The sequence below is a fragment of the Metarhizium brunneum genome, chromosome 3 (assembly GCF_013426205.1).
Source record: "Metarhizium brunneum chromosome 3, complete sequence".
NCBI classification, from domain to species: domain Eukaryota; kingdom Fungi; phylum Ascomycota; class Sordariomycetes; order Hypocreales; family Clavicipitaceae; genus Metarhizium; species Metarhizium brunneum.
Window position 1 is genome coordinate 3,682,256 of NC_089424.1, and position 27,815 is coordinate 3,710,070.

Below are 27,815 nucleotides of genomic sequence, written 5' to 3' on the forward strand. Positions count from 1 at the left end.
CCCCTTGGTTTTGGACCCGATCATGTTCTTCATCTAGCAAAGCTCTTGCTGCATTCAACTCTGAACGAAGCACACATATCCATCCCACTGTATATACATCGTTTGCTAACTGCCGTTTAGCATTGCATTCTTGGGCCCCATTATTGCCGGAGCTTGCTTTTGTTCTCTTTGCTGTTGTATCTGTCAGATCATCTTTCGCGTTGTCGACTAGGTATCTCTTCAGGTTTGGCGATTGTTGCATCTTGATTATTGGTTTTCGCGACAAGTATCGGTATTTGCGGCGTTCACTTTGTCGTAGGTTTACTGGCCCGGAAATCTTGAATCAGCAGGCAACTGTAAACTAATCCTAGCTTTAGTGCAACAGTTTAGATCCGTAAGACGGAGGGATATCGGGACGCCAGTGCCCAGACAAGGCGAACTTGATCAGCGTGGTTTTGAAAGGAGACAGTCCAGCCTTCGTCAGCAAGGTACTCGTCTTGAAGTGTTTGAAATAAACCAGATACATTAGGTACATGTATTTCTAGGAATATATGGCCTCATACCCATGAGGAGGCGAATAGAGCGGTCTTTGGGCATGGAACCGTGCGGCAATGATGGGGTAGACTGCGCCTACTTTGAGGCCTCCCACCGAGCTTTGAAGGAAAACGACCATGATTCGCCTAACAGTAGATACGGAAAGTGATAGGCTACTGGGGCGTCAAGCGGACTAAGCTTAGGGTCTTTGGGGTTCGATGTCAATGTTGGCTGCCTCAGCACGCCTGCGCAAGTAGACTGAAATCACCATGTTGGCGCACAAGAGGAGAGTAAGAAGAGTGAGGCTCTGTGATACCCAACGAGATTGCCAATAAAGCTGGTCTCGATGTTGCAGGACCCATAAAATTTCCTGCATGTCTGGGCGATCGAGTCTCGTCAGCTGGTGATGAGGCCGTCATGACGCCATTGTATAGTGTGATAAATGGAAATCATCGTCAGATGATACGTATGCTCATTTCTGGGGGTGCCGATGTTAATATGCATACTCATTTTGGTATACCTATATGCAGGGCAGCATACCGCGGCCATTACGAAATAGCCTGTATGCTTGTTGGCGCTGGTGCTAATTCTGGCGACATCAGTACGGCTCTTCACATCGCTGTGGGATTTGGCTACTACAGGATAACTCGTCTGGTCTGCTTCTTACAGCCGGTGCTAATGTGAACGTTAGATGTGGTTATCGACACCAGTTAAACACGCCATTATACGAAGCCGCAGTGAATGGCCACGAGAAAGTAGCCCAATTTCTTCTCCCTACGGGTGGTGACGTGCTTATCACGGAGGGGACACTTGCATGGATTAGTTGCAACGAAACAATATCGAAATTCGTTCGCGACAAGGTTAAAAATGCAGTCCCAATAACACCACATTTACTCTTGGCCGTTGCAAGGAATCGGCAAGGCGGAGATCAAATCATGGCCGTCATTTTGGACAAGCGAGGCGGCGATGTTCCATTAACAGAGGAAGTAATCGAGTCTCTGTTAGAGAACTCCTGGGCTGGATATGACCTCATGAATGTCCTAGTCCAGCAGCAAGGAGATGATAATCAGACGACTGCAAGCTTGGTCCAAAAGCAGTGGCGTTCTTATTTGAGGTATGAGCAAGTGCAGCCGTTTCTTAAGCAGCACCCTATCACGCGAAGAATGATGATGGCCGGCGCGAGAAACATTTATCAATGGAAGGGAGTCGTAGAGTTGCTTATAAAATACAGAAGAGATGAGTTCCTTGCCATATCGAACGATGAGCATGAAAACTTTGGAGATGATCGGGGTCGTTTTCAACCTTGGCGGGCTGTGGACCTCATTCGGCGGCTTGATCAAGCTCGGGCAGGACATTGATGGAGACGCGTTAATAACATCAAGTTGATGGGAAACTAGGTCGATCGGTCCATAATTTCTATCCTCCAGCTGTTGCTAGCAGTGGATAGGAGAAACGTCGCGCACGGCATGATTCTAGTACTAAGACACGTATTGGGACACACGTAAGCAAAGGATGGTTCTTTCGCCATGGCATCTAGCTAATTACAGTATCCGAGTCGGACAATGCAGCGAAGATATGATTAATAACAACATTGAACTAAAGAACTCTGGCTTTGCGAGAACGCCTAGGCTTGGCAGTAAAGATTCTCTGGACTCGACGATGAAGCACAGAAAATAACTGGAGGCTAGTTATAAAGTATGTCAAAGGATTGTTTACAAGATAGGTTTAAGATTTAACAGATGATTCTAATAATCGTGCCGCTGAAGACTTATCTCACCCTGAGTTAGATTGTACATTGGCGAAGATGTATTGCGTCCCAAACCAGTAACCGCGACTTGTTGGCGATTTTGATTGGCAGAACAATAGTCTGATATAGTAAGTAGCGTAAATTTAACTTAAAGATGCGGCTAGGGTTACGGTTGCGACAATATATGCAACACGATTCAGCGGAACCGAAAGAATAGGCAAACACCAGACATTTGCAGTTTAGAGCTACCTAGCTCATATGGAAAGGTATTCAAAAGTCACTGGCTGAGGCAGATGCTCTGCAAGCAACCACTAGGTACTTTTAACGCGAAAGCTTGTTTACGCTAGCGAAGCTTATATCCCCAAACCTCATATTATTGGAACGTTAAAGCCACTCATAGTGCTGCGTCTTCTATTTGCCATCACTTCATAGTGACCCACTCCAAGTCTCCGGATTTGTGGCGGTCTGAAGCTGAGTTGTGTGGTTCGTTCTATATGGGCCAGACTGTTCTACGCCTGCTCAGGTGCTCAACACCAAACCTGGACGGAGCACGAGAGTCAACTTGCTTAATCCGAACCGTCAATTTTTGATGCGCTATATCAACAAACGTTCTATGCTTCGACGCATGGAATCGTACCGTACCCTGTAGTGCGCAAGAGGCATCTCAACCTGAGAGCGCTACGGGATCTCTTATAGTCGCCGGGTGAATATGCAAGCACATCAGAGTCGATGATGCCCGTGTCTACCGAGTTTCTAAGCAGCCACAAAGTATCAGAGCAGAATAGTTGGGCAGCCTACAGCTCCGTCCTACGAATCAGCATTTTCGCCGTTGATCAAAACCATCTCTCCGACCCAGACATCTTTGTCAACTTTCGAGGCGATTTGCGACAGAGTTTCTTCACTATCGGAAATAAGAATCATGACTCAGCCAGAAGAAAAAAAGGCCAAGCATCGAGATCCAAGATCGTATCATGATCAGCCAGAAGGCCGGGTCCAAAATGATGACTCTCGATTTGACTTGAGGTTCTTTAACACTAAATTAGAATTTCTTAAAATTGGTACTATGCTAATCATGTCTCATATATTTTTCAGCCGCTGGTGGCTCGTGTCATCCGTTTTCCCCATGATTGCAGGAAATCTAGGTCCTATTGCGTCGGCATTTAGTATTTGCTCCCTATGCCAGTCATGGGTGCAACCAATTTCCTCACCCACCAATATGAACGAAGTGAACCTTATTTCCGACCCAGCTTGGTAGGTAATCGCGGGCAAGAATCTACGAGATGATGCGCTAATTGCCGGCACGCTTGCGCAGGTTAACGGCTCTGAAAGCCATACAGCTGTTCTTAGCTCTCGTGTCAAACATGTTCCTCCTGTTAGACATGACGAGAAAGGTTCGCTTCACCATTGCCGAACCAATCACAATAATAGGCTGGTAAGGCGCCATAGTCTTCCGCACGGCAAAGCATGCTAAAGCGCCATGAGGTATATTTCTGCCATTTGCCTCGTGTGTCTTCATGCGATCGCATCTGGTCCCCTACTCAACAGCCTGGGGATATCCGCAGACGAGAAGATATGGTCACAGGCTTTCTACTACGGTATATGGTCTGCCATTTTATACTTTGTCGCAGCGTCAATACTGGTTATTACATTCTGGGGCTCACTACATGGCCATTACGAGGAAGACTTTAATCTCAGTCACAGTCAGCGAACGCTCATGCTGCAAACCATGACATTTCTCACGTTCCTACTTTTAGGCGCCCTCTTGTTCTCCAAACTTGAAGACTGGAATTACCTAGACGGCGTCTACTGGGCTAATGTAACGCTTTTCACCATTGGTTTTGGCGACATCGCCCCCAACACGGTACTTGCGCAGGCTTTGCTGATGCCTTATGCTCTTATTGGTATTACTAGCCTCGGCCTTGTCATTAACTCGATCCGAAGTATGATCGTCGAGCGTGGGAGCCAGCGCCTCGATGCGCGGGCAGAGGAGCAGAGCCGTCTAAACGCCCTGCGGAAACTTGTTCGCAAGGGAAAGGGCGACATGTTGACACCCCTTGAGTGCGGTGATTCACCCGCCGATGTCTCGATCAGAGAGCTCGAGCGGCGTTATTTGGAGTTTGGATTAATGCGTGCCATACAAAAAAGGGCGTCCTCTCGGAGAAGATGGACAGCACTAATTATCTCGGCGGTGTCCTGGCTTTGCCTGTGGCTCTGTGGCGCCGTCGTCTTTTATAGATGCGAGAAGACAGGCCAAGGCTGGACCTACTTTGATGCTGTCTATTTTTGTTTCGTATCATTTACGACAATCGGCTACGGCGATCTGGTTCCCAAGTCTAACGCCGGGAAGTCGTTTTTTGTTTTCTGGTCATTGATCGCTCTACCGATTCTCACCATCCTTATATCCAATGCGGGCGACACAGTCATCAGGGTTATCAATGATGTTACAATCCGAGTAGGAAGCATCACTCTCCTACCTGGGCGTGGTGGATTCGGCCACAATATGAAGCAACTACTGCATCAACTGAGCTGCGGCTACTTGTATTCCGGGTCTGAAGCAGAAGAAAGTTTCGACTTGGAGAAGAGAACCGCTCGACCGAGAGGGACTCCAGAGCCGAGAGTATCCAAGCGAAAGGGTAGGGATGGCCAAAGCCACGATATTGACAACAGCACTTCAAAAACCTTGGCCTCCTGGACGGGAAGTCCAGGGTCTTCGCGCAGCCATGCACCGAGACAGGTTACCCCAGCACAAGGATTTGCTGCTACTTGCAACGCCAAACTTGAAAATCTTCCCACAGGGGACGACTTGCATTTTCTGCTCATATCTGAAATACAGACGGTGGCGAAGACTATCCGTGACGACAGGCATCGAAGGTACACGTTCCAGGACTGGGCGTGGTATTTGCGTTTGATCGGCGAGGACGAGCGCGACCCAGACGCCCATCGTGAGGTGAGGACGAAAGAGCGAACGAGGCCGATAAACAAGATCGGTTCAGCAGGGACAAAGATGCTCCATCGTCAGCCGAGTGTGCAGCGACATGATGAAGACGACGAGAACCAGACTGAGCGGAACCAGCAGCCAACTAGAAACAATGCCTCTCCGCTTAAATGGTCATGGGTTGGGAATCAAAGCCCTCTGCTTAGCAGGAAAGAGGAGAGCGAGTGGATATTGGAGAGGCTGTTGGAGAGGTTAAGGGAGCTGCTATGGGAAACCAGCAGACAGCATCAGGATAATGTAGTTGAATCGTCGTGACTTGGGTTCCGTTTTACATTAAAGTTTTGTGTGCTGTAAATAGCCTAGTTTAGAAAATTATATGGCGTTCTGCCCATAGTTCTTTGCTGCAATACTCCAGACAGGAGTGCCCTGAAGTATTCTTCCGTCGTACAGCATCGTTCAAAAAGGGCTCGGATGTCTTCTCCGAGACACGGGGCACAGATGTTATATTAAACAGACTGTTTTGCGCCTTTTACGCCCGATTTTCGCCAACATTAGCTTGACTATACATGCATCTCATGGAGAGTCATCAACCTCGGATTGCATTATGGTCGCTGGTACATGAGGCCTTTGGGTTTCGCAGGATTAAAGCGTTTTGCCCGGTATACATGTCGTCACAACTCTGAGTGGTCTACCGAGAACGAGGCTGATGTACGCAAGAGTCGGATGCAAAAGGAAACATCCGGCTCGATACACTTGACGTAAAGGGGCAAGTAATGGGAATCTGTGGGAGGTAAATGGTATAACCACGGCACAATTCCTAGCCCTTCAGCCATCAACACTGTAGTACTCTAGATTCTCGACTACAGCGACAGAACGATCGACTCATACCAGACAAAATATGCGCATCAGGTATGCGCAGGTGTACTCAGCGGCTTGCTCTTGGAGAGTTTCATGCCGCGAGACGGATTTGGGAAACGTCGGCCTCGGGAATCTTGGCATAGCCCTAACCGAATAGTATACGTCAAACGTTCTGCCGTCTTGTACGGTGAACTTTAGTCTCCATATTATCATCCCGTTCCTCACGGGGGCTTCTTATTTAGGTTCCGCACTTAAGTAAGTTACGGTATAAAACTAAACCTGGAACGCGGCACGCAGTGGGATATTATTGACGTCACCCGGTAACGACTTATATAATACAGGGATTGGGTTAAAGTGATAGGCACCGTTTTCCTCCTACTGTTATGCAGACTAATACTTTCAGGTCGGCAAAACTTGGCCGGAATCAACACTTCAGTGCAGTTTTAAAAGGGATTTCGGGTGAAGCGCCGGATCTGGTAATCTGCCGGATTTACACCAACCAGTCTACGACCCATCCATAACCTTGTCTACAAGTCGGCGTAAATCTAGAGCAAAAGGTTACTGGAGGGCTGATAACTCTGGGCAAGTCCCCACCTGTATTAAAATTGTCTTTATATTGATCAGAGATTTGAGATGAAATGACGTTTGAGTTAAAAGACAGGAGACCCCTCCGCTTCCATTCATTCGCACTCGGCAAACAACAAAGTTTAAACGCATACCAACGCAAAGTCCAGAATTCGCACTTGAACGTACTGCCAAGCCTTTTTGTAATTTTCAGCTTATCCTGACTTTCCTTGTTGCATAAGAATTGGGGGGAAGCGATATCATATCCTGGCAGACCAGACGCATGCCAGGAAGGTGATCCGGGATCCATTGCCATTTGGTGGTGCGCGGAGCGATTTGCCTTTGGCTGTGAGAGCTAATTTTGGGTTACTACCAAAAACTTGGAAGTTAATTCATTAACCTATTTTTATAGTTTCTAGTATTTTATTGGTTCATTTTAGACTCGAATGCATTTAACCTACACGGCAACTTCTAGACTGCTCTGGATACTACAAGTTACTACGTGGTATCTAGTAACATGGTTCCTTATATATCCGCCTTGATAATGGAGCACTACGCGCTTACAAGTAGGAGACGAAAATGTATAAATGTCTACCTAACCTCGCAGAGTTGGTGATATTTTTCTCTCAATTCTTATCCAATACTATTCACTGTAATCTATCACGCCATCTTAAAATTTCTCGCACCATCCGATAAATCTTGAGCTACATAGCTGAAACAATGCTCTTGGCAAACTTGCTTGTTCTTGCAACGGCCGCTGTAGGCGCCGTCGCCCAATACGACGACGTTCAATACGACTACGACGAAGCGCAGTCCATCCCAAAAACAGCAGTAAGTCATTTCGCCCCTCCAAAGCAGACCGTTTGTCTCACATAATGCAGGCTGAGATCTACGAGAACGAAACGTGCTCGGGTTCTCCAGCTATTACTCTTTTTACTGAGTGTAGCAACCTTGATCTTAGGTAGGCATATGAAACCCTCGGCAAGTAAGTTCCCTTCTGACAAAGGCAAACGTAGAGTGTTCAAGTGCATCAGGGTCAATCCCGGTTATGGTTGCTTCCTCTATACGTAGGTCCCTTGCTTCACACTTGGTAGTCGTGCATGTTATTAATATCGCACAGCGGCCCAGAATGCACTGGGAAAATTTTGCCGCCGCTCAACCCCGGCCCTCACCAGTTAGGTCCCTATGGACGTTCCGTACGGTGCTCGCCGAGGAATTAGCACCCTTCAATATGGGTTGGGACTCTCGTCGGAAGCCAGTGGCTTGGTTGAATCTGGCGATATGGGAGTGGATTTCCGCGACGCCTCGGTACAGGTTTTTCTCCCCTTTAATCGGGGGTTTTCCTGGACTATATTGCAAATGCAGAGGCTTCATTTCTGTATGAGGTTGTGCACCTATTGCTTTATAACTGTAATGTCATATGCATAATGTCAATGTGCCAAAGTCTGGCCTTACAAGGCCTCGTGAGTGTCATCACAAACCCGACCTAATATACTGTAGAGGCACAAGGTGAACCTGTCCGGTACTTTTGCCGTAAACTATACAACTCAAGTTATAAAGCTCCCCCATAATCAAGAGAGGATGAACAAGCTGCATGGGTGGCGAGGCATAGCTTACATGTGCAGGGCTATCATGAAATAAGGCTCTTCCGCCTTGGATTCCCGATTCTAGAGAGCCCTGGTCAGCTGGTCAACTACCTAGGAACGCATCACTTGACATGGAATACTCCGAATGTCACCTCGACATGGGCTGAACTCCACCGATGCAGTCGCCAATGAATGAGACATCGAATGGCGTTTTGTACTACCGAGTACATCGGTGAGCGTCGGAATTATTTTAGAATGGACTCGTCAGCCGGCAGAAACCCAAATTTGTTACACGCACAAAGAAAAAGAAGCAGGACTCACGAAGCCCGTTTCCCTTCTGCTCAATCACGGCTGAGACAGCCTGTCGTCATACTTCCAAGCAGGACAAGCAGCCGACATGCCAACAAGATAAAACAACAATAACACATTTCGGGCGAACAACTTGGACAATGCCAGGTAAGCAACCAGATGCGCAGCGTCGGCGTCGATGGGCCCCCAAGGTGAAAACAGGCTGCCTGACTTGTCGGTACGTGCTGCTCCCAGGTCTTCCATGACATGGTACGAGTTATCATCGTGGTAACAATCCATCCCCAGCTCCCGTCGCGTCAAATGCGATGAGAATCGGCCATCCTGCACACGCTGCACATCCGCCCGTCGTCGATGCGAGGGATACGACCGGAATTCATCGTCCACGTCCGCAGCCGCGTGCCATCGGCAGCCCACGAACGGCATGACGCCAATCTATGCGCAGGCAACACCACAAGAGAAACACTTGTTCCATGTGTTTTGCGCCGAGACTGCCGGTCAAGTTTCTGCTGGATTCGATAGCACGTTTTGGTCCGTCGATGTCCCGCAAGCTTGTCAACTACATCCCGCCATCTGGCATTCCGCCCTCGCCATCGCTTCCGCGCAAATGACACAAAGATCATGGACCGTTGATGGCTCGACGCATCACCACGACGACGTAGGGTTCAAGCAGTACACCAAAGCCATTGGCCACCTTGTCCAGGCGACCCAAAAGACGGACCCCAGCTTTGAAGAGCAGTCGCTCATTTTGATGGCCACGGTGCTTCTTTTGGGCTTCGCCAGTCTGCGAGGGAACTTCAACCAAGTCGAGTTCTTTGCCCGTCATGGCCTTCAGTTATTCGCAAAATGGGACTTTCGCGAAAGAGCAAAGCGAGGGCAGCAGTCGCTTCGCAGCAACGTGCTTTCCGTCAGGTCTCTTATTTCTCTGCTGGACAATCTGCTTGTCCAGTATTCATGGGCCTGTCCTGCTTCAAGCCCTCCAAAACCGGCACACAGTAGTCCTGCCACCACGTCGCCGAAAACGCCCTTCACGAACATCACCGAGGCATACCACGAGTACCAGGCATTGCAAATCGCCCATCTTGAGGCGCTACGCGCACAAGCACTTGGCTCTGCGAACGGAAATTGGCAGCCGTTCCGAGATATTCGCCAGGCCTGGCTGCGCAGATCGTCGGCTTGCAAGGCCAAACTCCTCCAGGCCCGGCGAGAGGGTGGGCACGAAGACGGGCAGTCGAAGCCGTGGCTGATGCTGCAAATGGGCTTACTCGGCTTACAAGTATGTTTCCAAGGCAAGGCCATTGCCAACGAGTTATACTGGGACAAGCTCATCCCCAAGCTCAGACGCATTGTCGATATCGGGGAGCAAGTATTTGAGAAAAGGCCAAATAACCATGGAGAAGGAGTGCCCGCCGCCGTCTTTCACTTTGCCCCTTCACCACTGGGGATATTGTACATGGTCGCATCGGCCTGCCGGGAGTATGCAACGCGCACGAGGGCCATAGCTCTGCTCCGAAGATTGCAACAGAGAGATGGTCTGTTGGATAGCGGGCTTTTTGCATGCCTTTCCGAAGCGAAGATGCGGATCGAGGCGACGGGGAGAGACTTGGTGGGCTTGACGGAACCAAAGAGGTGTACGTGCATCCCGGAAGAGTATGTTTGCGGGCATCATAGAGTAAGGGATGTTGGAATAGAATTCTTGGAGAGAGGCCTAGTACGACTGAATTTTGAGTCATTTGATGGTGGTGCACGTCCTGAGGGTATGAAATCGCTAACGGTGTATTGTAATGGGAATTGGTGTAAGAGATAGAGCATGCTAGTACCTTGCTTTAGGGTAGTTATGTAGAGGACATGGATGTATGATGAAAATTAGAATTGAAGGGACAGACCCAAGGGTCGGTATAATGAAACCTTGAGTTTAGATGTCAAGGTTAGAAATCACGATTTATAACGGCATCATACGCCCCTTCCGGTATATGTGACCATGGTCACTGGATCAAACGCACGATTCCGCCAAGCAATTTCTGTAAACCTCGATATCTGTAGACATAGAATAGTGGCCTCCAAAATTGGGCATATGCATCTTGTGTCTCTTTTTAAAGCACAACAAACTGAGAACCGCTATGGGAGAATGTAATGCTATCCACAGAGCCCAGTGGTGAAATAAATCGTCTTCTACAATCTATTCCTTTCTCTCTCACACATTCAAACGTCCGCCATCTCAATAGCCGACAAGACATCGCCATCTGCATCAAAATCATAGCACCAATCGCGCGTAGCTTTGTCAGATATCCCCCCCAGACCACAACGCTCCGGCTCACCAGGAACAATTTGAATAGTATGCTCGACGATCTGGTTTGGGTCCATGGGCGGCTGCAAAAAGGCCTTGTCCGATTGTCGCAAGGCTTCATACAGCGCCACCCTCTTGTCACCGTCCTCCACGTGAAGCGTGTCGCCGGCATACAGGCTAGCCCTTTGCACAGCCAATACCCGCCTCATACGAACCTTTTGAAACCCATGCATTACCTTTCTTAGAATCTCCTTGCCTGCACAACTTGCCAGTGTTGGAGCCGACCCGTGCGCCTTGGAGTTGGCCTTGGCCTCGACGAAATTCAACGCCGTAGCAAGGGCAGTCGCATCTTCCACGGCGAGGCTCACGCCCATGGACATATAAAAGGCCATGGCGTGCGCTGCGTCTCCCATCAAGGTGAAGCGGCCCGACGAATGCACCCATTTTGGAAGCGGCGGAACCTCGTAAACGGGATAGTTGCTAATCTCTGGACCTGACAAGTCTAACAATCTGCGAACACTAGCCCCCCCGCTGAATTAGAAGTTTAGGGACAAGATGAAGCGGGCAAAATGACAAAGACGTACGGTGTGTCAAAGTTTCGAAACTGCTCGTCAACAGTTTGCTTGTATTGCTCCAGCGAGAAGCCTCTTGTGTCGACATCATCCCTATGCGACAAGACAATGTTGAGCATGGTCCCCCCTTTGACAAGATACGTCATGCACGACCTATGCGGCGCGATCCAAAAATTTGAGCTTCCAGACTCCAAGCCCGTGACGTGCGCAAGCACAGGGTCGTCTCGGACTCTGCCCATCTCCACAGACATTCTAAACGCAGCCCATCCCGTCGGGCGACTGCCGGGATCCGAAGCGCCCAGCAGCTGCTGCCGCGCAAGCGAGTTGATGCCTTTTTCCTTCCGTCAAAGCAAAATTCCCACAGGCCGAGACGGCGAACGAGTTCAAAAACGTACCGTCAGCGGCAACAACAATGTCTGCCTCGAGCCTCTCGCCCGTATGGAGCTCGACTGCGCCGGCGGCAAAGTCGTACGTGACAACTCGGGCGCCTGTCCTGATTTCTGCTCCGCCGTCGGCCGCGTGCTTGTGCAGGATGGAGTGCAATACGGCGCGGTGGACGACGATGTAGGGTGCGCCGTACCGCGCGGCCATTTGATCGACGGGTATGGTGCCGAGGAGACGGCCGTCTTGGTAGTGCCGAATGTACATGCAGTCGGGGACGATGGACTCGGCCAGCAAGTCGTCCTTGAGGCCCCATTTGAATAGATACTTGATGGCTTGCGGAGTCAATTGTACTCCGGCGCCGAGTTCTGCCAACTGCGGTGCTGACTCTACCAGTACGACTTGGTGGTTGTGTCTTGTGAGGGAAATGGCTAGGGAGAGCCCGGCGATGCCTGCGCCGACAATGATGACCTTCATGATGCTCGCGCTCGGGATTTCGACTCGCCGGTGTCGGGCAATGAGGGATGGGACGAAGGCGGTGTTGATCTTGGAGGCGTGTCTGATTCGATTCCAAGATGAGGAGTCGTCGGAGTAACATTGATGAAGGATTCAACATTACAGTTGACATGTACGTATAGACGGAGTAGACTGGCATATTGAGGAGCCAATAGTTGCATGTGGCATGTGGTCATCGACATCTTTTTCCCGTCCTGATCGGGTTGGGCCGATAAGCCGTGCAGACTCGACAGCGAGGGGTCATCAAAAAACGTTGAAGTCAAGTTCCATCACATCCCTTCAACGTCGCTCAACGGCAACCAAACTAGCACTAGGGCAATAAAAAACGTCGCAACACTTTATAAATTATCATTTAGCTGTTAATATAAACTATGCTAATAGGGAATTATGTCAACTCTATTTTGAACGATCCTAGCATTTATGTTTTATTAAGCTTTCTAAGCTGTCCCGTATCGTAGTACAAATTTGAGTTCAAGTTCAAATGTCATGTATTGGGGTTAGGGTTAAAACGAGATCAGGTCGAATACTTACAACCACACATGTAAGTGGCTCGTCCACTTAGCCGACTGATAGTTTACAGAAACGCCTCGACGCCCAAAGTCCCGTCAACTGGTCTCTTAGTTTCACTTCAAGTTTAGCTGCCAAAGCCGACGACATCTACCCCATCCTCTGCGTTTCACCATCATTGTGACAAGGGCTCAATAGAGGGCTTGGAGCATTTACTCAATTCATCTAATAACAGTCTTTGGTATCAAGGTTCTTGGCTTTCCTCAAGGCCTTGAGGGACCGAAGATGCCTATTTATACAAGAAGTCGGTGAGGACCTTCTGCCCTAATCCCGTGACCGTAGCCCTTGTGTAACCAACGCCATTTCCGTGTGACAATCATATTAAACGCACATGCATCTTTGCCTTGCAAAATCTGGGTTCCTACAAGCATGGCCTAAAAACAGATTCCCGTCATTTCTCTCAAGAGTACGTATATCCCTGCTAAATCCAGCTGTGTCAACATACTTGCACCCTCGTAGGCTTTGACCGCCGCAAAGAAGAAATCAAGAAGCAGCTTCTCGAAGCTGCCGAGGTGACTGGATTTTTCACCCTGGTCGACCATGGCATCACTATAGATGAGATTGAGGCTCAATTCCGAGCTGCCGAGAATTTCTTCACTCTACCGGCCAAAGTCAAGGATAAAGTCCGTCATGATCCCCGGACGAACAACGGCTGGGAGTACAAAGTGAGTCGCCGGCAGCAACTCATCAAGGCCCGCCGATGCTAACAATGCATGTGAATCTACAGGCTCAGCTGCGGCCCAGTACAGGCGCCTACGACCAGAAAGAGTCTCTGTGGTTGATGCGAAATTCACAGTGGCCCAGCAATCAGGACGTGCCCAACTTTCGCGGAACCACGACGCGATTCATGGCCAAGTGCGCCTCCATTTCTGGCCAAGTCTGTACGTCGACATATTCCGTTTCTCACGATCCAAACCGTCCCGATATACCGCTGACATCAAGCCGCACAATGGAGTGGCCTGCTTTTCATCAGCTCTCGGTTTCGACGAAGACTACCTGGTGACGGCCAACGATCCCACCCAGCCCGACTGCATCAGCCAGTTGCGACTCCTCCATTACCCGGCGGCAGACAACGCCTCGGGCACCTGGAGGGCCGGTGCGCACACAGACATAGGATGTCTCACGCTGCTGTTCCAGCGAGACAAGCAAGATGGTCTGGAGATCTGCACCGGCCGAGATTCACACACTGGTTTCGACGTGGGTGACTCGTTCACGCCCATACCGGCTCACACAGGGCCGATTGTAGTCAACATTGGCGACATGCTAAGTACGAAGAAGCCCCGGCCTCGTGATTCTCTTCCTAAACACAAAAAGGTCGCAGCGAACTGACCGTTACCGCATTCTGACAGTGGCGTGGTCCGATGACCGTCTCAAGTCCAACTTTCACCGTGTGCGTGCCAGGGAAATTGGTTACTCGCCGCCGCGGTACTCAATCGCCTACTTTAACCAAGCTCGTCGTGGCATTATTGTACAAGGCCCCCCGAAAGAAGTAGTAAGTTGCATTGGATCCCGAAATATATGCGTCTATATCAGTAGTCGTAACGCTGAGGTACAATGTTATGCAGCCCCCCTGTTACCGTGGACGAGTACTTCAAACAGGCTATTGAACGAAATTTTGGACAAGAGTCGGTTAAATCTTGACATCAATTTCACAGGTACTGCACTCAAGTGGAGTGTTCGTATGCAGTTTGTCGGCTCACCTCACTTATATGGCGCAGACGTTGATACTGCCCAGATGTGCTCTGAAATCTGAGTTTGTTCGAAGAAAATTTATGTAGTTACACCATGTCCACTAGTTTGGTCTAAATAATACCACGCGTTTGAGCTCTCATAACACGCGCTTAACTCGAATAGGGCATCTCTTACACATTGAGCCATGGATTCAAGGACCATGCATCGTTGCTCGCCGTCAAATGTCTCCGGACTAGAAAGTGGGCGAGTAAAGCAGCAAAGTCGGAGCGAGGTGAGACACTCACACTTCCCATTCTGCGGCGCCTAGATATGCAGGCAGTTTTATTGAGTCCCCGAGACGATGCATCAGAGTGGTCAGCCGTCTTGCCTGTCTCGTCACTCAAACTCACTACCGCAGTCGACTTTTGCTAAAGGACGACTCACAGATCTGGAGAGTCGCCTGGAAGTCGTTCAAACAATCCCGTGACTGATTTGGGTCCCCAAATCTCTTTGGCGTCATCACCGTAGTAGTGCCGGATCACTTCCTGGCGAGCTGGTTTTCGCCTATAGTACTAGGACGGAGGATCTAAGTCCTTGACACCAGCTACGAGTGGAAATGAAGAGTCTCTCCCCCTTTGTACGGGTCTCCTACACGGAATGGGTATGGTTAGGTAGCAGTGTTGATGGGCATGTTTGGGCTTACCAGCGGCATACAGGTTCATGGCAATGTGTGCGGCGCCAGACGAGTGGCCAAAGAGAATGACCCTATGAGGGCAGCCGCTTCTATACTTGGGAGAAGAAGCATTGTTGCAAATCCACTCACTCGCCTTCGGCATGTCTTGCGACCCGCCTGGATATACAACATTGGGGGCTAGTCGGTGGTTCCCAATGATGGTCACGATTCCACGGCTGGCCAACGTGTACCCAATGTTGGCGTAACCCTGAGAGCCGGGTTGTGGATCAGCCGCTATTCTCGGAGAATTTTGACAAAGACATGGTCACATCTTGTCGCTCCAGGGTTTGTCTCGAGAACGCCCTGGGCCAGGTGGAACGTAGACGTCCAGCACGTTCCTTTCTGCTAGCCCGTATCGCTGGTCCCTTCATACTCGCATACCCTTGGGAAACTGGCAATAGTGAGGCTCATAGAGTTGGCGCTGTTTAGAAATTCATGAAAGTTTGTGCGATTATTCTCTTCATCATAGCTTGCTAGCCAAGAACTTTGCAGTCTTACCTCCTCACGTCGTGGTAAAAAGTTGCAACTGTCTTGGGCGATGACTGCATAGATGGCGTCCATGAAGGCCGCTATTTGAATGACACAATAGGCTACAGGCGACTAAGAGTAGTGCTTGGCTCTTGGTCAATATCTGCAACTGGAATATAATGTGTCCTGGTGGCTACGTGGAGGTGTCGCGTCAATAGGACACAGGCAAAGAGAAATATGAAGTTAAAAACCACTATCAATTGAATGATCTGATATGGATCACTTCACCCCATAAGCCGAAACTATCACATTTAAGTGTCCCTCTTGGAATTCACCTTAAGCTTGCCCCGATTCGTGGTGATGCCCTTGAGCCTGGAGCAAGTGTCTGCTCCAAGTACTACTCTGGAGACAATGCAATATTCCATCCGTGAGAGACATATTAAACTCCATTCCATCGCACCGCTCAATGCTTACTGTTAGCATAACCCTATATGCGAGACAAGGTTTGGGAAGGGGGGTGGGCAGATCAGGGCGTCATGAAGCTTTAATATTCTTTCCAATTATTTGCTTTTTTCTCGGCTCTCTGCAGCTCAACGACTTGGCGAGGCTTGAAAGAGCTTGACTTGCTCAGATTTGCTTTGTCCAACCCCCGCAGTTGTCGATTCAAAGGTCCCACGACGTCTCTGGGCCCAGCTGTGCAGTATTGAACTCGGTTATTGCAGTCAGGATGGCCCCAAACACGCCACGCCACGCCTTGGTACAAACGGTTCCTCCTCCGGTTTCGTGGATTCGAAAGCACAATTTTAGGTTAGTGACATGGGATATTCACGTATAGTTTACTAGCCGACAGGTGTTTATAGTATTGAGAGTGCAGCCTTCAAGCAAGATCAGCCAGTGTCAAGAGCATATTAATACATCCCATCCCATATTCCATTCACTTTAGTTCGTCTTTGCCCCTCTCGGTGTCCCAATGCCACCTATGCATATGGATGCATCGCTAGCCTATTTCCCCTTGACGCTCGCAATCAAATCCGTCACCGACCAGCCCTTCCACTTCAACAGCGCAAAGAACAGCACGGCGATGGCAGACTTTGTCAACAATCCCGCCAGGCTAGTCACGTCGTTGCCGTTCCTGTCAAATGGCACACTGGTCTTGGCGCCCGTAGATCGCACCATGGCAGCGGCCTTCTTGTCGGTATAGGGCGCGTATCGGACCTTGAGAAGCAACTCCATCCACGCGGGGACATTGACCACAGTTCGCAGGTGCGTAAACTCCTTGAAGCCAAAGGGACCATGGTACGCGCCCATGCCAGACGCCCCGACGCCGCCAAAGGGAGCATCCTTGACGAGCATGTGCAGGATGGCGTCGTTGAAGCACACGCCGCCCGAGTTTGTCAGACGCAGGATCTTGTCCTTGTCGGCTTGTGAGGAGGTGAAGCCGTACAGGGCGAGGGGGTGGTCATGCTGGACGGTGTAGTTGATGGCCTGCTCGAGGGTAGCGTCCAGGATGGGCAGGATGGGGCCGAAGAGCTCCTCGGAGAGGAGTGAGTCGTCAGTGGAGACGCCGTCGACAATGGTGGGTGCGAAGAAGCGTGTCTCGGGGTTGCGGTCGCCGCCGTAGACGATTTTGCCCTGTGTCTTTTCGAGAAGGTTGTCGAGACGCTTGTAGTGGCGCTCGTTGACGATGCGCGTGGCATAGGCTGGCTGCCGGGACTGGCCAGAGCGGTATTCGTCAAAGTACTTGCTCAGGGCGGCGATGAACTTTTGCTTGACGGATGGATCGACAAAGACATGGTTGACGCCGACGCAGATCTACACACTATTAGCAATATGCTCCTTGTCACGTCCTTGGCGCCCACACCATACCTGTCCGGCATTCATGAATTTCGCATTTGCAATTCTCTTGGCGGCCAAATCGATATCTGCTGAAGGCGTCACAATGGCCGGTCCCCGGCCGCCCAACTCCAGCGTCACCGTCGTCAAATTCGGCGCGGCCTTGGCATAAATGATCTTGCCCACGGCGGTCGAGCCAGTGAAGAAGATGTGATCCCACTTGCGCTCCAGCAGATAATTCATTTGCTTCGGCCCCGCGGTGACGACTCGAATGGCGCCCTGGTCGAGGTACTTGGGCACAATCTCGGCAATCAGCCTCTCAGACGCGGGCGCCAACTCGCTGGGCTTGAGGATAGTGGTGCAACCGGCGGCAATGGCGGAGAGCATGGGCTCAAAGAGCTCCATGAAGGGATAGTTCCAGGCTGAAATGATGAGGGTTACGCCCTTGGGTTCCTTGCGGATGCGCGCTCCGCCCAACAAGTTGAAGGGGTCGGTTCGTCGGGGCTTCTCGTCCTTGGTCCATTCTTTGATGTTGGCGAGGGCTTCGAGGCAGGCGTTCTGGATGCCGGCGACGTCGACGGGGAGGGTTTCTTGACGGTGCTTGTTGAGATCTTGGTTGAGGGCCGTCACGATGCGCTCACGGTTGTCTTCGAGCATCCACCACGTCTTGCGGAGCTGCCTGATGCGCCATTCGAGTGGTTTGGTGGCGTTGGACTTGAAGGTATTGGAGACGGCGTTGAAGGCCTGTGCAACAGGTTAGATGGTGGGCATGATGGCAAGGAGAGCGACAGGAGGGAGCATACCTCGTCGACCTGAGCCTCGGAGCTGTACGACATTGTGGACCGTGATGATGCTTGGCCGGTTACACGCGTGTGGTTGCACAGAAGGGGGCGTTATGGCTGCGAGGCGAATTGGTCTTTATTCAGAATCCGAGCTGGCAGACCATGATGCTAGCCTCACCCGCACACACAGTTGGCCCAGCTCCGGTCCATCCAGAAGGACATTCTCCACATGAGACCATGCCTCGGCTGGCTTGGCTTCGGATCGCCCCCTTTGTCTGGATGTCGTCTTCGGCGCCCCCTCTTTGCGCTTGTCATTCTGTAGCTAACCGGGTTAGTGGCAAACGGGAGGAGTCGAGGCGTCTGGGGTTCAATGTTGTGCAGAGATGCCGTTCGGACAGTGCGGCGGCTTGGAGTGTTGTTCCGTCCCCGAATCAAAATGGATCCAGATGACCAATCGTGTGTCGGCCACGTCATGAATCAATGGCACACGACCATTGCCTTGGACAGTAATTTGACATTCGATGCCCCTTTGACAGATTCATCCACTAAAACTACTGTAGCCTCAAATTGCGCTCCACCTTATCAGCCGACAAATAAACCGCAATGCGGTGTTGATATGTCAACGAGTACATCTTGACAAAACCCTAACCCTAACATGCCATCAAAGTGTAAATCTCACCCTGGCATATGCTCGTGATTAAATTTTTGATACTTTTGTTCCAGTGGTTTTCAAGTGAGGATAATCAATGTCGATCGGCAGAAAATGCCTATTAGCCCCGATCGTGGAAAGATGTATCGTTGCAGCCTTGACTGCTCTAAAGGGATGGACTTGTTCACACTAAACGACAACACTGCAACAAGTAGATAGGATATAGCCAGTAGTTGGCCCAAATCCTTGAAAATGTCTGTCTTTGTCTTGCTGCTTGATTTCTTGGCACTACACACAGTAATTCGGATAAAAATACAACAGCAAGCAGGAAAAAGCTACACTTTCTCGCCAACAGGGATGACGAAGATAGCATCCTATCCCTGGAGCACACTTACAGCCTATTAGCATCTACGCCATATGAGGCGTCGACTGTGAAATCTTGTGTGGATTTAGTCTCATTCCGGGGAAGACTACAGAAGGCTTTGAAGTGGTGTTCTATCAATTGGTGGCTTACCAAATGGCACATTGCACCATTGCACGACCCAAAGGACCGCCAAGCCTTACATTACTTCTAGATTGTTCTTGTCGGGAGTTCTCAGGCACCATCAGCATCATCGGAGCAATTCCCACAATCGGCCTACAAGCTTCTGCAGAAGCACTCTCTATTCATTCACTGAACGGCTCGGAACTTGTTAATTTGGAGAATAATAAGAGACATTGATGATTGAAGAGCGATAGTACTACCAGAGTCTTATAAACCAGGCATGTCTTGCTTGCAACGGATCCTAGTCAAGTCTCTTCTCAACCTGAACTCAGGTGCACTTCAGGAAGAACTTCTCTCCCTGATTGTTGCTGTTAACAACGGCATGAGTCATAACACCGCAGTACACGATGTTGCCATTGTTGTTCGCATACACGACACGAATAAGAGTAGGGCCGCCAGGCTGCCTGTCGGTTTTCTCATCCTTCTTCCACTCTGCTTTCTTGCCAACCCAGTAAATGGGATACTCCCAAAGAATGGCCCCTTCCTTGTCGCAGTTATGAATACCAAAATTGATATTATCCCCGTTCATGTATCTGTGCGGATCACCGCTTTTGCCAGTTGTAAGACCAGCCTTCTTGGCTTGATCCTCGGCTACGCCGACGTCAACTGTAAATTTCTTGATTTTGCCAGTCTCAGTGTCCTGGCGAGGCTCGCAAATAACCGTCTAGAGATACGTGTGTCAGCTTTGACTGGAATGCATCTAGGAATCGATAATCGCAAGACCGTAACGTACATCAGCCCGGGTGACAGGGCCAGCGAGGGCAGGAGCATTCAGGGCTGCGGCAGCCAAAAGAACAGCAAGAAACTTCATTGCGTTGAGTATATCGATGTCAGTAAGAGGAACGTTGATGATGCAGGTTATGGCAAGCTGTCAAACCTGTCCGGAATACGAGTGTTTAAATATACATTGAAAACCTATTTGACTTACACAGGTCTGCTTCCCAACATGTCTTATCTTTTGCATATTACGATAATACGCCCGGCAGTAGTGATGTGCCTGCTCCACATCGGCATCTAAGAATCGATAGAATCGTATTATACAGGAGGCATTGCAACTATAGGCGTTATGGAATAAAGTTCGATAAGTCGTAGGGCAAGATCCACCAATCGAATTGGTGTCTGGCGAACTTGCTCGCCTGCTATTCATGGGTTCGGCCTTACCGGAGTGGTCCCTCGTGAAGATTTCGGCCTACGTCCGAGCAATAAATCACCGTTATCTCTCCTTTTGAACATCGATTTAGTTTGTACGATTGTTATTGCCCCATTCGATATAGCACAATCCTGGTCTCAGCTGAGCTCGTGCAAGACGTCTTGTCTTGTTTTGCCAGTGTTAATACGAGACGACTCCGCCTCCATAACACGAAGCGCAACCTTCGTGACGCATCGGCAGCGAGGGTATCAGGTACTATTGGAGAGGCGAAGCAAACCAGCAACAAAGAAATCATCCACGATCCGGGGAGTCTCGGACATTTCACCTGCATCGAGAAAATTTCTGTCGGCCCATGCGGAGCGAACTCCTATTCGTGGACAATACGGTATTTACTTGTCATCATTGGAGAACTGTACACGTTGACAATTTTTGATACTTGCATCCCTAGCATCATATTGACAGCTTAAGTCGCCAGTCAAGGCGGATCGCACCAACGAGCAAATTTTGTCCTGCGGCATTTCTTTTACCCCATACAAACTTTACAACGACTCAAGTCATTACCAACAGATTGCGCACAATTTTAACAGCACAAATTGAACCATTTTGGCCGATCAACCATTTCTCTTCCTCTCTTTCTTGCCGCCGACGACGGGCGACCTGACAACGTAGCATTAGCACCAGCTCGCGAGGCAGAAGGAATCAGAATGGCTGCCGATAATGTTGCCACTCTCGACCCCCGCCTTTTTGACGAGGATGACAACGCCGAGGATCTGTCCTATAAGCAAATTATCAATTCTCTTCTCACCCAGAAGGCAAGCCCGGTGCAGGCCGCGGCGAGAATTGACGACTGGGTGGTTGGAGAAACTAACAGGAGATACAACGAGCTCAAGCAGCGCGAACCTCCATTCAGCCTTACGGATGAAGAAAAGGACAGCATATACCTTGTAGGGCCAAATCCATCCCGACAAATCTCCATGATTGTCGGAGCTATAGCCAGGGTTTGCTCGGCATATCCCCCGGGCCACCCTGTGCAGGACGCCCTCGTCGGGCTTTTCCAGGCCCTAAAGGCAATGCCAAAGCACGAAGTACGAGATCTCAGCTATGTTGAAGCATCAAATGAGCCCTCTTTCGAAAGAATGCTCGCCCTGTGGCCATTTGGTACCCCATCAGTCGAGTACTTGGCGCAAAAGTTCCAGCGTGAAGCTGAGGGTACGCCATGCTGTTTCCCGTAATCCACTTGGTCTTTATTACTAACTAGTGATATTCACTTCTTGTAGAACTCGCCTACCCATTTTCCGAAGTCGAAACGCCGGGGAGCGAGTTCCAACTACGTTGGAAGAATCTTCAGGGCTTCATCTCACGACTCACGTCTCTCGATCTGATCGACTGCAGCATTGCTAGCGCCTTGGAATACATTCTGCCTACCCATTACGCATATCCGGACCTGAATAAGCGCCGCCAGGGTGGGCCAAACCGAATCGAGGCTGATCTCATTGCCGCAGCCCAATGGCTTGAGCCAGACCAGCCTCGTCAGTGGGTTTACAACCAATGCAGGGGTACTGCAGTAGGAGATGGGATGCGTCAAATATGGAGCATGGATAAATGGAACCTTTTCAAGGAACAGCTGTCATTCTTCAGCTCGGATGAGCGATTCTCGCAGGATACTCGGCGCCTGGCGGAATCGCTGCGGGAGAAGATGGAAACGCAGGGGTAGAACAAAACTTAAATCCATCACGTACGATACAGATAACTGAATTAAATGCATATAAAATGTGTCAGCTAGTTACTCCGCATCTTGCTCCGCATTGAAAAAGACTCGTTTGATAGTTCTCGCGTGTTATTTTATCAGTGTCCCGGTGTACGTACTATCGTTGCATCTATATATAGCAATCTATTGATAGTCCCGTATCGCCGTCCACCCCTCGTAAAAGCGCAATCGGTGTCCCTCATCGATATCGCCGGTTGGGGCGGTTGGGATCCAGGGACACAGCCCGGCAGAGGTCGAAAAAACATGACCAAGCAAGGCTGTACAACCTACTTGATCAAGCATGAAACCCGACTACATGTAGATCTTCCAATAACGGCCGGGGCGAGCGCAACACAGCCAGCTCCTGGCCCCTCTGCTACACCGGGCCCAATAGATTGCTTTTCCACAGAGTAATGGGCCATATTCAAGAAGTTCGGCCAAAGTGCCCCGCCGGAGTTCCCAGACTATGTCAGAATAGCCATTAACTCCTTTACTGAGACCCCTTCCTTCTGGAGTGAAGCATCTCCGATACCGGGAAGGTATCAGGCCATACAGAAGAAGATAGTCAATAGGGCGCGCTCATAAGCTAGATATGGGGGATATTCTGCTGGGCGACGCTATTACTGCATCATTTTGCCCCATGTTTAGTGGTTCCGATAACTACTCTGACATGATGCTTCTAGTCTTCTCAAGTAGTGTAATTGTCCGGCTCATTCTTTATGCTTTGTAAAAATGATTGAGAGTCTGAAAACTCTCAACTATTGCTTTTATAGCAACTTGGCGCGCGGACGGCCTCTCCATATTCTTCGACCTCCCCGCGCGCAGATGACCGAGAACTTGCAACGTGTCTAGCTAAGCTAACAAACGAGTCTGCTCCCTGCAATTGCGCGGCTTACAGTGCTCTAGATGTTCTAACGCAAGTGTGTACTCCAGCAAAGCCTCATCAACCAACTCAACGTTTGCATAGTCGTCCAGAAGATTCTTAACCTCGGCTACTTCGTGTCTGCGATAGGTAACCCTCGGCGACAGTCGAAGCTGGCGCTATTGTTCTTTTACTCCCGTTGTTGGTGATTTGCCATATCAAAAATCGAGAAACTCTTTACCAGCAAAGCCGCTCGTGTCTCATCAGTAAAGCCTTGCTCCTTAACAAGTCTTAAGATGACTTGGCTTCGATTATGCCAAGCGAATAGTTTGACAGGTCGCCACGAATCATCTTGTCCGCGTATGCGAATTCGTCTTCAGCCAAACCCTTCCCACCCAGCTCGTGGCTTTCAGGCTGCGCCACCATCAGCCTCGTGTAGCCCCAAGCGTGGGAATTGCGACGATCCTTACCAAGTAGGCTAGATGTGAGACTGAGCTTCAGTTCCCTGATTTCGCGCGGGGTCGGAACAGACAGCCAAAGATTCGTTTGCGTTGAATCCACCGCCGGTATTCACAGATCCAATCCAATAGCACTTGTGTGCCGGCTTAAGAAGTGGTATGAGAAAGGCGAGCTGGATTCTAGCATACTTGTGTCTGAACCTTGGCCATTGCTCTGACAGGCATCCGGCAGCTTCGCTGGTGCATTAGATATGTATGGGTCGACTCTTTGAGACAGTAGGCTAGAGGGGAGACAACAGCGACGGATATGCCTAACCGTGTACTCCGCAGTACTCGGAGTTTAGAGAGAGTATGTCTGTGGTGAGCTGGAAGAGCCGTGAGTCGTGGTTTTCCGAGGTAACACAGCTACGGATTTGTGTTCCCAACACCGACCTTGTAAGAGGGCATCATGAGGTAAGGGTGGTCTGGTTCTAACTAGGGCCAGGGTTATTGGAGTTGGGAAGGGCTAGAGACTGCATGCACATTGCTAATTAGCCTAGCCCAGCACGAGGACGTGAGCAAATACTTTGACTTCCCACTGTAAAAACCTAGAGCACTTCAATGTTGAGTTTACACGGGCACTAGCCGGGCCAATGTAACCACCTCCTGGGCGTTGGTCTCCCTGCATGTGATGTCAAAGCGTCAATCGACTCTGTGATACAGGGGGTCTCGTGATTGACCAAACCTGGACTAACTTAACCAAGGCTGTGATGCGCGGAATTCGGGTCAAAAAATTGAGGTCAACTTTTCGACTCTGGTCAGTACATTCTCCACGCATTTAAGGTGCACAATATTACTTTGTACCGTCCCACAGCCATTTCCCGGCTTTTGAGGGCTTTCAGGGCTTTCAGCACTCTTCAATGATTTTTATCTCTTTAATTGTTCTATTGCCCTACTAATTTTCTAGGTAAAAATATCGCAGCCTTATTCTTATTCTTATTGCTTTGACAGGTAAAAAAACGCGATATCTGGGCTAGATTTGAGCAAAAAAAGAATATTAATCACCCTAATCAGAAGAAATTAGCGTAAAGCTATTGCTGATATTTTTAATAAAGAATTTCTGAAAGATTTCACGTAAATCTTAGTATCTAAGCCTTTTTTTAGGTATTAAAGCTGCCCCTGCTAGCTTAGTGCATTGTGAACAAGGGTAGATGGAAGTTTATATATAAATTATTGGGCCTTTGCTTAAACTTATATGTTGTATCCTGCTAATTTGAGCCTAGTGCCAATATTATGCCGAATTATGCGTCGAACTTGGGGTCAAAAGATCGAACCCAATTCCGGGAATCGCCGCCGACAACTTCCCTAATGGTTGGGGCATGAGTCAACCGCAGAGCTTACTTGGTACAATTGGCCGGTCATCGTCTTGTCACATCAAATTCGTATTCGTCAGTTGCCCCCCTAAATGCCTTTTCTAACAGCGATGTACTAGTTGACATTTCACCGCAACTGACGCCCCTGACCAGGGTATTTATGTGGCATGTACCACCAGCCCGATCAGACCCAACATGTCAAGGCATGGGGATTTAATGCCCACTTCGATAATCATATATCTGCTTTAAACGTCCACCTCGTTGCGGTGCAAGATTTGTTTAGTTGTGTCTGGTTTGCCGTACCAAGTCAGTCCAATTATACATGTTAACTTTCTTTCCCCGTCACAATGCCAGACACAGTCCATCTTCTCCTCACCCTTCTTCAAGTTATCCAGACGTCTATCGTACCCATAACACATGAAGCCATTTTGCTGGGCAACCCGCTTTTCGGGGCGGCCATCCTCTCTCGCTCCAACCTCCAGCCGCTCACCATATCCACGAACAACGGGACCGTCTCGCCACTGCTGCACGGGGAACTGAATTGCGTTCAGCAATACTTCACCGTTACATTTCCCAACCGAGCTTGCCGGCCGAACCCAGGCAACGATACGATATTCCTCGCAACTCACGAGCCGTGCAGTCTGTGTTTAAGCGCAATTACCTGGGCCGGCTTCCACGAGTTCTATTACCTCTTTACTCACGAGGAATCCCGCGACCTGTTTGGTTTCGGGGAAGACATTGACATCCTCGAACAGGTGTTCCGGGTTCAGGGACACGAAACGCAAGACCAAGTACGGCATCGCGCACTCTACAACCGAGACAATAATTACTTTAGCGGGAGGTCAATTGCAGCCATGATAGAAAAACTAGACAATGCAACAGCAAAAGGCATGCTGGCAAAGAAGATGCAGGACGTGAAAGGCATATATAATGGCCTGCATCAAGAATGGCTCAATGTAACGCACGCCAACCAGAGCAGCTCAACTAGCTAGGTCGACGCCGTCAGATAAGATTAGAGGCTGGATCACGGGAGGGAATTCGCATTCCATGCTAGGCGCGGAGGATAAATGCGAAGACTCACAAGACTACCTAGGTAGTTGGTGGAAATTAGGGACCCCTCATTTTGTTTGACAATGTAGTTCTATTGACTGGATAGCGATCGGCTTGTTACATCGAATTGAAGCACATATTACGGGAAATGCGAGGCAATGATGCTTGTCAACATCCAGTGACGGAATAGTAGCATTCCAACCAAAGCTAGGTGCTAGTTTGTCGAAACGATTGCAACGCTGGTGAATCCACTCCCAATAGCAACAGCTGGTATGATGCCAAGAGAGTTTCATTAAAGGTAAGGAGCTAAAGTCAGGTGGTTATCGGCATTTCGGTCCATCAAGTACCGGATCGTCTTGAGAATAACCCTGGCCTTGTCAAAAAAAAGTGCGGGACAGACTTTCAACTCAAATAAGTTTGTGACGAAAACACGGTGCGTCAATCGCCAGGCATTATCGACCCCAATTCTGACAGATCCTGTTGGTGAGAAAAAGAAGATAAACAATCGGTGATGATGTCACTGAGTTCCGATCAATCGACCATTCTTCCTCAACTTGAGGAGAGTTGGAATGTTGTGCGGGAATGTATGTCGAATGGTATTCGCCGTTGGCTATAATTTTGTTCAAGACAGCCAACAGCGGGTTAGTTAATACGTCTTCAATGTCAGCCGCAGGATGCAGGCCTTCACGCGTATGCTTTCTGCACATGTTCTTGAGACATGGGTAAATACGCGGCTCCCACGTGATGCATAAGGCCAGGCTTTATGTTGGAATAAAAAATAAGACTTGATTAGCTGGGAGTTAAGTCAGTGATACGTTACAGATATCGACCAATGATCAAATCAAAAGCGAAAAAGTGAACTTTGAATCGTTGACATGATAGTGTTGAAAGACAAGGACTAGTATGCTATCTAGAGAGAAATTCTGCATAGCTTGCACTCGCCTCTTAACTCACTATTATCAAGGTCCGGTGAACCTCTTGTTTGTTCTCTTACTGATGCATTGACGCTGTGCTGACTATTTTGCCCTACATGTTTTGGTCCGCCACGGGATCGCCTTCGTGGTTAACCCGGCCTCCAGCTTAGATAAAGCCGGCCACATTGTAACAACATGTATCCGGATGAAAAAAGGCGTGCTACAAATCTTGGCTAAATTGTCCTCTCCTCTCTCATACAAAGATTCTTTCTGAATTGGCTACAATAGGACACCTACCCTAGAATGAGAATACAGATTCCCCGCGTCGTGTGCCCAACAACAACGCGATAGGAACGGCGCTGCCGACCTCGCACGATGGTGACGATGGCCAAAAAAAGTTAAAACTGCATAATGACGTAAAGAGTACCTTATTTGCTAAATTCACAACTACCGGGGGACGTACACCCACATTATATGCAGACCGTGTAGAAATCCCCCTCGGAAGGGCACTCAACAAGCCAAACCTTGGAGGATGAACTCCACCACACCACGTGTAGATTGAGCTTGGAAAAGGATGATAGGTGGGGTCAGACATGAGCAGTCCAAACAGTTCATGAGGTCTAATCACGATTTTAATCTCTGCAGCCCTATCCACGGGTTTTGTGAAGCATAACACGCACGGACACGGTTCTAGAAACCTGAGACGGCGTGTGGTGGGGAGCTCGGCTCTTCAATTTCCAACGGTCGGCCGGGCCGAATGGCAATAGTCA

At 49.5% G+C, this 27,815-nt stretch overlaps 10 protein-coding genes across 10 annotated transcripts; 7 read left to right on the forward strand and 3 right to left on the reverse strand.

The window, feature by feature from the left end:
• Positions 1 to 1,448: 1,448 nt before the first annotated feature.
• G6M90_00g063680 (uncharacterized protein) lies at positions 1,449 to 1,871 on the forward strand (the record flags this gene model as incomplete). The annotated part of the gene is made up of 1 exon (XM_014687031.1): positions 1,449 to 1,871. One exon carries the CDS (start codon positions 1,449 to 1,451, stop codon positions 1,869 to 1,871), a length of 423 nt encoding a protein of 140 aa, XP_014542517.1.
• Positions 1,872 to 3,332: 1,461 nt separating this feature from the next.
• TOK1_1 (Outward-rectifier potassium channel TOK1) lies at positions 3,333 to 5,510 on the forward strand (the record flags this gene model as incomplete). Its single annotated transcript, XM_014687030.2, has 3 exons — positions 3,333 to 3,511; positions 3,573 to 3,692; positions 3,743 to 5,510. 3 exons carry the CDS (start codon positions 3,333 to 3,335, stop codon positions 5,508 to 5,510), a joined length of 2,067 nt encoding a protein of 688 aa, XP_014542516.2.
• Positions 5,511 to 7,337: 1,827 nt separating this feature from the next.
• On the forward strand, positions 7,338 to 7,582 carry G6M90_00g063700 (uncharacterized protein; the record flags this gene model as incomplete). Its single annotated transcript, XM_014687029.1, has 2 exons — positions 7,338 to 7,448; positions 7,499 to 7,582. 2 exons carry the CDS (start codon positions 7,338 to 7,340, stop codon positions 7,580 to 7,582), a joined length of 195 nt encoding a protein of 64 aa, XP_014542515.1.
• A 1,351-nt stretch (positions 7,583 to 8,933) lies between these two features.
• On the forward strand, positions 8,934 to 10,316 carry G6M90_00g063710 (uncharacterized protein; the record flags this gene model as incomplete). The annotated part of the gene is made up of 1 exon (XM_014687028.1): positions 8,934 to 10,316. The coding sequence occupies one exon, from the start codon at positions 8,934 to 8,936 to the stop codon at positions 10,314 to 10,316; it is 1,383 nt and encodes a 460-aa protein (XP_014542514.1).
• A 395-nt stretch (positions 10,317 to 10,711) lies between these two features.
• On the reverse strand, positions 10,712 to 12,226 carry OpS4_1 (FAD-dependent monooxygenase OpS4; the record flags this gene model as incomplete). The annotated part of the gene is made up of 3 exons (XM_014687027.1): positions 10,712 to 11,327; positions 11,381 to 11,699; positions 11,764 to 12,226. 3 exons carry the CDS (start codon positions 12,224 to 12,226, stop codon positions 10,712 to 10,714), a joined length of 1,398 nt encoding a protein of 465 aa, XP_014542513.1.
• An 831-nt stretch (positions 12,227 to 13,057) lies between these two features.
• Positions 13,058 to 14,935, forward strand: hxnY (2-oxoglutarate-Fe(II) type oxidoreductase hxnY; the record flags this gene model as incomplete). Its single annotated transcript, XM_066130764.1, has 6 exons — positions 13,058 to 13,076; positions 13,292 to 13,497; positions 13,560 to 13,713; positions 13,806 to 14,099; positions 14,182 to 14,324; positions 14,687 to 14,935. The coding sequence occupies 6 exons, from the start codon at positions 13,058 to 13,060 to the stop codon at positions 14,933 to 14,935; spliced, it is 1,065 nt and encodes a 354-aa protein (XP_065986659.1).
• A 1,771-nt stretch (positions 14,936 to 16,706) lies between these two features.
• On the reverse strand, positions 16,707 to 18,373 carry ylo-1 (Beta-apo-4'-carotenal oxygenase; the record flags this gene model as incomplete). Its single annotated transcript, XM_014687025.1, has 3 exons — positions 16,707 to 17,516; positions 17,571 to 18,281; positions 18,341 to 18,373. The coding sequence occupies 3 exons, from the start codon at positions 18,371 to 18,373 to the stop codon at positions 16,707 to 16,709; spliced, it is 1,554 nt and encodes a 517-aa protein (XP_014542511.1).
• Positions 18,374 to 19,780: 1,407 nt separating this feature from the next.
• Positions 19,781 to 20,323, reverse strand: G6M90_00g063750 (uncharacterized protein; the record flags this gene model as incomplete). The annotated part of the gene is made up of 2 exons (XM_014687024.1): positions 19,781 to 20,176; positions 20,246 to 20,323. The coding sequence occupies 2 exons, from the start codon at positions 20,321 to 20,323 to the stop codon at positions 19,781 to 19,783; spliced, it is 474 nt and encodes a 157-aa protein (XP_014542510.1).
• A 1,043-nt stretch (positions 20,324 to 21,366) lies between these two features.
• G6M90_00g063760 (uncharacterized protein) lies at positions 21,367 to 22,376 on the forward strand (the record flags this gene model as incomplete). The annotated part of the gene is made up of 2 exons (XM_014687023.1): positions 21,367 to 21,871; positions 21,940 to 22,376. The coding sequence occupies 2 exons, from the start codon at positions 21,367 to 21,369 to the stop codon at positions 22,374 to 22,376; spliced, it is 942 nt and encodes a 313-aa protein (XP_014542509.1).
• A 3,052-nt stretch (positions 22,377 to 25,428) lies between these two features.
• On the forward strand, positions 25,429 to 26,073 carry G6M90_00g063770 (uncharacterized protein; the record flags this gene model as incomplete). Its single annotated transcript, XM_014687022.1, has 1 exon — positions 25,429 to 26,073. One exon carries the CDS (start codon positions 25,429 to 25,431, stop codon positions 26,071 to 26,073), a length of 645 nt encoding a protein of 214 aa, XP_014542508.1.
• Positions 26,074 to 27,815: the final 1,742 nt, after the last annotated feature.